The sequence below is a fragment of the Acytostelium subglobosum genome, assembly GCF_000787575.1.
Source record: "Acytostelium subglobosum LB1 DNA, scaffold: scaffold13, whole genome shotgun sequence".
Taxonomy (NCBI): Eukaryota; Evosea; class Eumycetozoa; order Acytosteliales; family Acytosteliaceae; genus Acytostelium; species Acytostelium subglobosum.
This window is the reverse complement of record NW_012236520.1, coordinates 416,543-427,053: the sequence shown is the minus strand read 5'-3', so window position 1 is coordinate 427,053 and position 10,511 is coordinate 416,543. Positions and strand designations below refer to the sequence as shown.

The following is a 10,511-nucleotide window of genomic DNA, read 5'->3' as shown; positions in this document are numbered from 1 at the left end:
CGTACTGCCATGGGTACTTCCAGGATGTGGTTCACAATGGAGAGCTTCGAGACTTTTTTTTATTTTTTTTTTTATTTTTTTTTTTTTTTTTTTTTCTTTTCTTTGTGGACGGGTCAGAGCAGAGGATTCAAGTGCCGCCACACAAGACGATCAAGGATCTTGTTTATTCTGGCAAGAAATCAATGTATTCTTTGGCAGTGTTGGTCATTTGCGATATACGTGGCAAGATCGTGTATGTAGGTAAGACAGAGGGAGGCGCCCAGCCTGACGTCTCGCTCTACAAGGATGCTGCACCTAGACTACAGGCTCTGTTCGATGAAGATATTGTCATTCTCGGTGACAAAGGATTCAAAGGAGGTCAGAAGTACTACACCAACACCATCACCCCCAAGATCAAGTCGGCTTCATTGATCGATCATATGGAGTACACAGACAAGATGATCAGAAAACGCACGCTCGATGAGCATCGCCTGCGTCAAGGAAAGGAGGCGACCAAGGTATCTAAGAAGTTGAAGGCATTGGAAGCCAAGGTCACCAAAGAAGGATTCGATGCCGAGCGTATCCTGAGAGAGAAAGATGAGAGCAATCGAATCAAGAAGGTGAGGATCATCATTGAGAATGTCTTTGGAGAGATGAAGAAATGGAACATATTGTCAGACACAATCAGATCACTTGGCGACCTTTCTGACAACATTCAACGACACAACGCACTCTGGACAATTATCGCATATTTGACCAATATGTTCCACTCCTTTGGACGAGACGACGATTTCTTTAAGGTCTAATTTATCATACAACAACAACAACAACCACAACAACAACTACAACAACAACAATAAAAATATAAATATTTAATTAACATCAGATAAGGTTTGAAAGGGTTCCCCTTGCTGTTCCAAGGGTTGTCCAGGGTCGAACCAGCTCGAACCCAAGGATTGAGACCGCTGAAAAATGAATTCTCTGCGTAACCTTGACTATCCCCTGCAGAACCTTAGCAGCAACCAACTCATCGGGCTTAAATAATGAATTCAAGAATATCATCACGAGGTCCATCTTTTTGGAGTGCAATCAATTCATGTCTACTCAGGCGATTGATCATAGCTTCCGTCTAACCGATTCCCATTCCTACTGCACACACATTCCAAATAATACTATCAATCAGATATATTGTATAAATGGAAAGATGCCATCTGACACATCTCTAAATCCAGGGTTTAGAGATGTGGAGTTATATGATTTGTCGAAAGGAGAGTGGCGCCCAATCGTGCAAACACATATCGAACGACCTCACCTATCTTCATCAGTGGTGTCAACTGGAGCATATATATATATCTTTTGTGGCAACCACCGCGACAGCTCATACGAACGCTATAGCATCCAGAGTGGTACATGGGAACTCTATGCCGGATTCAAGCAAGGATTTACAAGCGTGGCATGTTGCTTCGACGGTAAAAGATACATCTATCTGCTTGGAGGAACCAGAATCATCCAGCTTGACGTTCACGATGGTCGTTATATAGATATTGGCACATTCCAAGGAGGCAGAGGCAATATCTATTGCTTCCACAAAGATGGCACGATCTACATTGTTGGCGGAGGTGAGAACCTCATTGAGGCATTCAGTGTCAAGCATAAGGACACCAAGATCGTCTACAATTTCCCTGCGAACATAGGATTTAAACTTGAAGCCTGCTGCTTCGACAACTTTGAATTCATCTACATAATCACAGAGTCGTTCTTCTATCGCATATCCATCTTTAGGTGGAAATTGACGTGAATCCCATCACCTAATCTAAATCATGGTTGCAAAGGGATTTCGATGGTGTTTGGATATCACGAAGGATTCAAGATATGGCTCATTGGAGGACATGAAAAAGTTCAATATGTGTTCCACTTTGACAATAGTGATCAAATAGAGTGGAAAAGTTTGCGCATATGGAGAGGAGAGTGGAAGGAGTTCCCTATGAAGTCCCAGTACACTATCTATCATGGTGCTGTTGGAATCAACAGTCCCAATCATCAATAAAATGACATCACAAGATCATTCATCCAAACAACCAATCAACGAAGCATATAATATCACATTGTTTGAACTTCTGGTGCCTATTGAATGAATAGTGCCTGTTGACTGACGAGTGCCTGTTGAACTACTGATACATGTTCACAATAAAGATTGGTGTTTATTAAAAGGTTTTGGCGACCATTAATTAACATGATAGGAAAAGGTATGAGTATCACTTTGGACCAAAGTGATTGAAGACTATATATATAATTTCAAGAATTACTAACTGTTTAATTTTGTTGGCCTCAGTGCTGACATGGAGAAACTATATCATCAGCTACAACGAGCAGTTCAGAGAATACCTTACCTATGTGCCCCCATCTTCCCTGCTCGACTACTTGCTTGACAGAGACTCACTTCCAGAACGAACAACAATCAGTGATTTGCTTGGACTCTGCCTACTATACCTAGAAAGAGTGATATCCATTGTCCTGGCATTCTATTGTCTACTCTTCTGTTATCGACTTAGTATCAAGATCTCAAATACACTGACAATCGGTTGGCCAGCCAACTCTGCGAACCAAAGGGAGCTGGCACCATTGCTTACACACCGTATCAACATATCCTATCAGAGGAAGGAATTAAGACTCGCTCACTTGCTCCTGGCTGGATGTCAACTGATCTACTGTCTCACTGCTGTACTTACTGATGGTGGTGTGCTCTGTGGTATACCAAATCATCCAATGTTCATCTATCACTGCTACCATGGAACCGAATACTTCTTCCTCAATACCTTCCCCTACCAACTACTTGTTCTCAACGAGTTGTTCTACTACTCCAACCGCCAAGCCGGAGATCGGAACAGTCATATTCAAACTGAAATAAAATCAAAGTGATCAAAAGTGATCACGTGATCATCAATCACTCATTCATTCACACACCCATCAATCAATCATTTATATAGATATATAACATGGATACATTACCAAGCATTGTTATAACAACAATAGCTAGTCATTTGAATAATGAACTTGACTTGTTCTGTCTTGGCTTGGTGGCCAAACGATACTTTGTCATCTATGACAAGTTGACAATGGTACCAAGGTTGTCTACAACCAAGCAACAACAAGGAGATGAAGATGATGCACCACCTACAAGGATGACAGCAAACCCCATCAACCCTGGTTCAATCCCAGCATCAGTCACAGATCTCACATTCACAGACACATTCAATGATACGATACACTTGGATTGCATGCCTCCATCACTCAAACGATTGAAGATAGGTCGGTTGTATAACAGACCAATACCACCTGGTGCCCTGCCCGCCTCACTCCTATTCTTTAGTATGAGTCAGGGATTCAACATGCCAATCGAAGCCGGGGCACTCCCACCTGCGCTGACCACCCTCCAACTTGGCGCCACATTCAATCAACCTCTTGGAGTCAATGTCCTCCCGGCCTCACTCCGATCACTAAGCCTTGGTGAAGAGTTTAATCAGCCCATTCAACATGATGTGTTGCCACCAAGTCTCACCAGTCTGGACCTCAGCGAGAAGTTCAATCACCCAATCGTGCCTGGACTGCTGCCCGCATCACTCATGATCCTTGTATTTGGAGGCCGATTCAATCAGACCTTGGTCCCTGGCGCCCTCCCCCAATCACTGACCAGCGTATACTTTGGAAGCCGATTCGATCAGGTACTCTATCCTGGCGTGCTCCCGCCGTCACTCATTCAATGCAGCTTCGCTTTTGATCACATGAAACAGTTGTTTCCGGGCTCGCTACCAGCGTCCCTTCGCTCACTCACTCTTGGCTACAGCTTTAACTTGACCCTGGACCCAGGCATCCTGCCCAGCTCACTCACACAGCTGGTCACAGGCTTCAGGTTCAACGCGGCCTTTGAGCCAGGCTCGCTCCCCTCAACACTGGCCACGCTCACTTTGAACCACTCGTTCGTTCAACGTCTTGTCCCTGGAGTGCTACCGTCCTCTCTCACAAGTCTGTCGTTGGCAGGCCAGTACAATCATCCGTTTGATCTTGGAGTGTTGCCACAAGGACTGCAATTCCTCGAGCTGGGAGAGTTCAACCAGCCCTTGCAACCGGGCGAGCTACCATCATCACTGGACACACTGTTGTTTGGAAGCGAGTTTGATCAAGCGTTGCCCAAGGGCGTGTTGCCAGTGCGACTCTTTGAGCTGCGCTTAGGAAGATACTTCCAGCAGACACCCGACAAGGTCGTGTTCCCAAGCACGCTCAACACACTCAGGATCATGGATCTTCGGCGCCAAGGACAATATGTGAACCTGCTCTCAATGGAATCATTCCAACGATTGATCGTCACAACTATAATTGAACAAGAGTATACTGATGATGGACCTATAACATTATTATCCAATGCCAGGATACCAATGTTGTGTGCAGAGATGTATGGTGCACAGGCAGTATTTGACAAACTACAACGTGCAATCTATAGTCAATTGCCCAATGTTGCCACATACAACTTCCGCCAGTATTATGTACGTCGTCCTCGCATCCACTACCTCATTCGATTCATCAACCCTGGTGAGATGCTCATCGCATTATACAACGATATGACATTAGACAATCCATCACCTATCTCACACTGTCAATTCAGACGATTATAAGATGAATGAATGAATGGATGTCACCCATCACCCATCACTCGAGGCTCTGATGTCGTGTGTGGTGGGTGATTTCCAGCTTGACTGGAAACCCCTGGACCTGGAATGACCGATCACCCAGCAGTACCATCGCTTCCGCACACTCATGGTCAATGTATCCCTTCAAAGTCATCAAGAATACCCTTGGATACACTCACTAAGATGTTGCCTCCACCATCAATCAATCAATCAATCAGACCTGTCAACGCATTAAGTGAAGCGAAGTGATGGATGAGGCAGAGTCGACTCACTATATTAAGACACTCAAATGTAACATCATTATCCACTTACTCCATTTATCTCTTTACAACTCTTCATCTCTATCTCTATCTATCTCTTACTATCTCCATCACTAATATAACTATGTTTTTAAAGATCGCATTAACATTATGTTTGATCTCAATCATCTTGAATGGATCAACACTGGCTATATGTATAAACAAATGTTTGAACATTGGTGATAAGTGTTCGCTGGCTGATGCTTCATGTCCGGATAATGCCTACTGCAATCCTACTTCCAGTGTTTGTGTACTCAAGGTGGCACCAGGTGGCCCATGCACCTTCATCACACCCTGCCTCAACTCCTACCAGTGTATCAACAGCACTTGCCAAGCAGCCGCGTACTTGGGCGTGGACGAGGTCTGTGAGACCACCCTCCAATGCAACTCTGGCCTAGAGTGTCGCGCCAACATCTGTACCAACGCCAACTACCCATCCTGCTCGTCCAGCTTTGTATGCCGCCACAACGAGACCTGCCAGAGCAACAACTGTGTGTTGGCCGTGAGCAACACCAAGCAGTGCACGACCTCGGACCAGTGTAGAATGTTCTCAACCTGCTCCAAGCCCAGTGTTGACGCTTCCGGTCGCTGCTCCGTGCCATACGGAGTGCAAAAGGGAGGCAGTTGCTCGATGGACAACACATACGGATGTGATGTTTCGGCCAACCTGACCTGCGCGCTCAACAACACTTGTGTGGAGTTTGCCCTTGAGATATGCACCCGAGTCAACTCGTCGGCCGTCAAGACCAGTCTGTCCAATCTCCAGCAGTGCCAGATAGACTTCCAATGTCCAGCTGTGAGCAATCCTGCTGTGCCCAAGTCATGCTTCATGAGACAATGTCCAGAGGTGATTCGTAACCTTACCATAGCATCTGGTGGATGTCCATCCAATGATACCATCTCGACCAATACAACGACCACCACTACAACCGGTACAGTTGCCACAACATCCACCACCTCATCATCGACCACAACTGCAACATCCACTGATCCTCCCAAGAATGAGTGTGGCCAACTCGTTATGATGGATTTCAACCTCATTATCATGGTGTTACTCGCATTCATCTTTGGTCTTCCAAGCAACTAAGTACCTGTCTCTGTCCATGTCTATGTTGACTTGATTGACGAGTGAATGATGCATTTGATCAACAATCATACACCTAATCAATTGTTGTAAAAGCTACAGTCATCAATGAATGTACCGATTTGTTCTATGTTTGTAAATAAAGTAATAACTTGGGGTGTTATCTGATTGATCTTAAGTGTAATATATGATTCCTGATAATCAAAGATGCGACCCTTTGTCAATGAGTCATCTGGTGGTTCGTGTTTTGATCATTCGTCAAAGGATCTCTGTGTGGGTGGGTGGGGTTATTGATTGATTTGATGTCTCTTGTTGGGGTGTGTTCCTTGATCCAAAACAAGGACAAGTCATATCTTGAAATAACCCGATTGATCATTGCTGGTGGTTTATGATCTAACCCCTTGATGAATCATGATTCTTCAATATGACCTTCACTCGTTTAATATAAACTATTTCCATTTTTGATTATAAATACCTTCAACAAACCGTCCTTCAATTTACAAACATCCAACAATCAATCCAAGCAAACATAATCTTTCAAACATACTCAATCAATCATTCAATTATTCAATCAAATATTAAATAATTAATTAATAATGTCCAAGCCAATCGTAGTTGTATCACAGGCCTTTAGCAAACAAGGCACAAGCATTTTGAACACTTTGTTGGAGAGCAATAAGTATCATGTTAGAGCTTTGACCTCAAGACCATTGGACTCGGCCCAAGCACAAGGATGGAAACAACGTGGAGTTGAACTGATTCAAGCAGACTTTTTGAATGCTGATGATTTGTTGAAGGCTTACAATGGTGCACATGCAGCATTCATCGTTCGTCCACTCATCAGTCCAGTCGATCCAGATGCCAACAACAAGGAGTTCAACTCTGTCAAGACCCAAGCCGATGCCGCTGTCCAGGCCGGCCTCCAGCAGATCATCTACTCATCCACCGACTCGCCCGTCGCCCCCAAGGTTCAGGAATACATCGATGCCCTCCCCATCCCCTTTGTCAACACATTCTACCTCTCATTCTTCTTCTCCAACCTAATTGAGTTCAGCAGACCCGTGCCCCAGGAAGACGGATCAATGTTGTTCGCACAGCCATTCCCCGCTGACAAGGCCATCCCCTACGTCAACCCATACACCATCACTGGCAAGGTCGTCGAGAGATTCTTGGCCGAGCCAACTCGTTACAATCGTCAGTCTGTTCCTGTTGTCTCGGAGTTCATCACTGGTGCGCAGGTGGCCGAGACATTTGAGCGCGTCACTGGTATCAAGGCAGCGTACAAGTATCAATCACGCGAGGACTATATCAACAGTGGATTCAGTCTTAACGATATGACCAAATACGTTGGCAATGTAATCTATGACGTCTGGACCAATGGTGTCAACAATCCACGCGCTGCCAAGGATGCCACCACTGAGTTTGCCACATCGCTCAATGCCCCAACCGGAACATGGGAGCAATTCCTGCAAGCCACTGCATGGAAAGGTGAGCCATACCAAGACATCAGGGAGAGACTCCTGAATCTCTAATCACTGAGTGGTCCATAAATCCAATCAATCTGTCGACAATCAATCAATATGTGCAAATAAACTAAGCAATATCTTTATGTACATTTTGAGATCGAGCATCGCGTTCGCTGTCGCCCTGCCGTCGTCGCCGCTACTTAAGTACCTATTCCTCATCGACAAACTCATAGTATAACTTCTCCTTCCTAAGTCTGAATGTTAATCTGTTGTATTGGGTGGAGGTAAGGATGGTTAGTGTCGAGCTCAAGGTGATGCCATCCATGTCACTGTGTTGTCAAAGTCACATACCCTATGCAAACAAAGATTGTAAGATCGATCAGGAGGTCCAGGAAGGTCCACAGCCATACAAAGTATATCGCTGCCTTTAAGAACTCGATAACAATCTCGGATACCAAGTAGCCAAGCATAATCCATTTGAATGCGCTGGAGGGGAGAAGGAGGGGAAGGAGGTCAATATGAGAGTGAATGGATTGGTATAAAGGGGACATAACATACGTGAACATTCGCAGCTTCTTCTCGAGTTGGGATAGCTTGAGTGCCTTGTCCTTGTCCCTGGCTTGCTCAACAGAGTTGGGCTGGACAGAGTTGTCCGCTGATTGAGGTGGTGGCAATGGTGCCTGATGTTGTTGCTCATTCTCCTCAATTGAGAATGCACCATTTGGTGCATGTTGCTGTTGTTGTTGCTGTTGATCGATTGGTTGCATTTGACTTGATGTTTGAGCATCAAGTAGTGTAGCCCTTATAATCCTAATGTTCTGATCAGACTTGATAAAGATAATGATCAATATTGGAATATAAATGATATACTGGAGGAACTATTTTGTTTGATTGATTGGATGATGGGGAATAGTTCCATTTGAGTTGGAGTCAGTAAGATGATTGATTGATCGGATTGATCGATTGAATGGGGGATACTTACAGCAAAGAATCGTCCAAATATTGCGCCCAATACGATGGCAATGACAAGTAGGAGGACAATGACGCAGAGTGACTTGTAGAGATTGTTGTAACGACCTGGTAGTATACCCCATCCAGTGGCAATGGTAAGTAATACAACAACAGCCACTATTCTAAAGATAATGTAAAAGAGCCAGAAGAACACGTAGACTCCCAGTCCAACTGCACCATAGTTCTGCAAGTAGAAATAGAATCCACAGAAGTATGTTACCATTGCCAACTTTGAGAATGGGAACAATGTTATCAGCTTATGTAGTCTGACGTTTTGCTGTTGTTGTCATTGTTGATGTTAGTTCATATTGTCCGCGGCTGTACGTCTGATCAACATCGTCATCATACCTTTCTGTTCATTACCCAGTTGACACACCAGAGCAATGTCAACACCAACCATATGATCGCGAATATGAGGAAGGTGATGGGGAATGCCAAGTATTCATATGAGAGTTCTTTGCCATCCGGTTGATAAAATGCATATGATACCTATCATGTTTGATTGAATGAGTGAGGCATTGAGTCAGTGAATGAATGAATGAGTGATGGTGATGAGCATCAACAACACAACATACAGTGTATCGTAGAGTGCTGTTTGCGCATTGACCTAGTATAAAGTAATAATAATCATCTGTTGCTATTGAACCTTGAACTGATCCAGTGTATTGATCAATTGAGTAGTTCTGTTGACACATAACATACTGTTCAATATTATGACAATATGAATCATCGTCCAAGTTATTATACTCATCCCATGTGCAAACCAACAATAATGTTCCATTGCTAACCTCATTGTCCTTTCATAGTGATGATGAATGAATGAATGTTAGTATGTTGCTGTTGTTGTTCGTGCGATGACAATGATACCTACATGTAGTTGATAGTTAAAGTCAAAGTAACCATTCTTTTGGAAACCAAACATTGCAAGACCTGCTAGACCATCTGACATGGTGACGACATAAGGTGCTTGATATGTTGCATCAGTTGGTGTTGTTGCTATTGACAACAGTGTTACCAACACCAATCCCAAGCACAACAATATATGTTGTTGTTGTTGTTGTCTAAAATACATGTTGTTATTGTTCTTCTTTCTAATCAATCTATTATTATTATTATTACAATGAAGTAAATATATATTTATAAGTATAGTACTACAAGTTAGTTGTTGATGTTGTTGATTGGTATGATTATGACTATCACCTAACTCTTTCGTTCATGCTTTGAAAGAAGTAGGAAGGTATGAAGGTAGGCAAATAAATAAGTAAAGTAAGTTGGTGCAACCTCAACTAAACCAACCTCCCATTCATTCATCCATCAATTCAATCCATCTATCGACAACATCACCAACCCCCACCTTATCCTTTCATATCATATTCGACCCCCCATACGTTGTGAGCAATGTAAAAGTAGTTAGTTTGGGTGTGAATGAACGAAGGGTGATGAGGTCAACATCGATGGTTTTTCACTGAATGCCAGGGTCGCACACTGTTGCCGAGTCCGACTACTATTTATAACTTGATGATTATTATTATTTGTATCAAATTGATTATATGTTACAAATCAATCAATCAATCAATCAATATCTATTAAAGAATTAATCAATCAACCAATCAATCAATATAACTTTGTTCATCTTACACAATAACTTGGATTGAATCCCCATGAACGATTATAAAAAACATCTGGGATGATTTTTGCCAGCTCACAACACATATCTCATCGACTCTAAAAAACCAACCGATCACTCTTTAATAAATTAATTATAATTAAAAATAAATGATCACACGCGTTTTTAAAACATCACACAGATAATAATATCGACCTTTTGGCTTTGGGTTACGTGCAGTGTTTGTATGTGTGTGTGTCTGCGTCGATCAGGATCTTGTTTGTTGTGAGCGTCGTTGAAGGCAAAGAATTCCCGTTTGGCTCACCTTTGGTTTAGTTAGTTAGACTGGTCCAAGTTGTCCATTCGATCAAAGACATTTAC

General features: G+C 43.2%; 6 protein-coding genes across 6 annotated transcripts; 4 read left to right on the top strand and 2 right to left on the bottom strand.

Annotated features, from left to right (window-relative positions):
* Positions 1-182: 182 nt before the first annotated feature.
* Positions 183-785, top strand: SAMD00019534_068400 (hypothetical protein; the record flags this gene model as incomplete). The annotated part of the gene is made up of 1 exon (XM_012897952.1): positions 183-785. The coding sequence occupies one exon, from the start codon at positions 183-185 to the stop codon at positions 783-785; it is 603 nt and encodes a 200-aa protein (XP_012753406.1).
* A 572-nt stretch (positions 786-1,357) lies between these two features.
* On the bottom strand, positions 1,358-1,633 carry SAMD00019534_068390 (hypothetical protein; the record flags this gene model as incomplete). Its single annotated transcript, XM_012897951.1, has 1 exon — positions 1,358-1,633. One exon carries the CDS (start codon positions 1,631-1,633, stop codon positions 1,358-1,360), a length of 276 nt encoding a protein of 91 aa, XP_012753405.1.
* Positions 1,634-2,975: 1,342 nt separating this feature from the next.
* On the top strand, positions 2,976-4,649 carry SAMD00019534_068380 (hypothetical protein; the record flags this gene model as incomplete). The annotated part of the gene is made up of 1 exon (XM_012897950.1): positions 2,976-4,649. One exon carries the CDS (start codon positions 2,976-2,978, stop codon positions 4,647-4,649), a length of 1,674 nt encoding a protein of 557 aa, XP_012753404.1.
* Positions 4,650-5,048: 399 nt separating this feature from the next.
* On the top strand, positions 5,049-6,050 carry SAMD00019534_068370 (hypothetical protein; the record flags this gene model as incomplete). Its single annotated transcript, XM_012897949.1, has 1 exon — positions 5,049-6,050. The coding sequence occupies one exon, from the start codon at positions 5,049-5,051 to the stop codon at positions 6,048-6,050; it is 1,002 nt and encodes a 333-aa protein (XP_012753403.1).
* Positions 6,051-6,643: 593 nt separating this feature from the next.
* On the top strand, positions 6,644-7,579 carry SAMD00019534_068360 (hypothetical protein; the record flags this gene model as incomplete). Its single annotated transcript, XM_012897948.1, has 1 exon — positions 6,644-7,579. One exon carries the CDS (start codon positions 6,644-6,646, stop codon positions 7,577-7,579), a length of 936 nt encoding a protein of 311 aa, XP_012753402.1.
* Positions 7,580-7,721: 142 nt separating this feature from the next.
* SAMD00019534_068350 (hypothetical protein) lies at positions 7,722-9,596 on the bottom strand (the record flags this gene model as incomplete). Its single annotated transcript, XM_012897947.1, has 8 exons — positions 7,722-7,779; positions 7,865-7,999; positions 8,072-8,391; positions 8,496-8,801; positions 8,873-9,013; positions 9,100-9,115; positions 9,227-9,321; positions 9,396-9,596. 8 exons carry the CDS (start codon positions 9,594-9,596, stop codon positions 7,722-7,724), a joined length of 1,272 nt encoding a protein of 423 aa, XP_012753401.1.
* Positions 9,597-10,511: the final 915 nt, after the last annotated feature.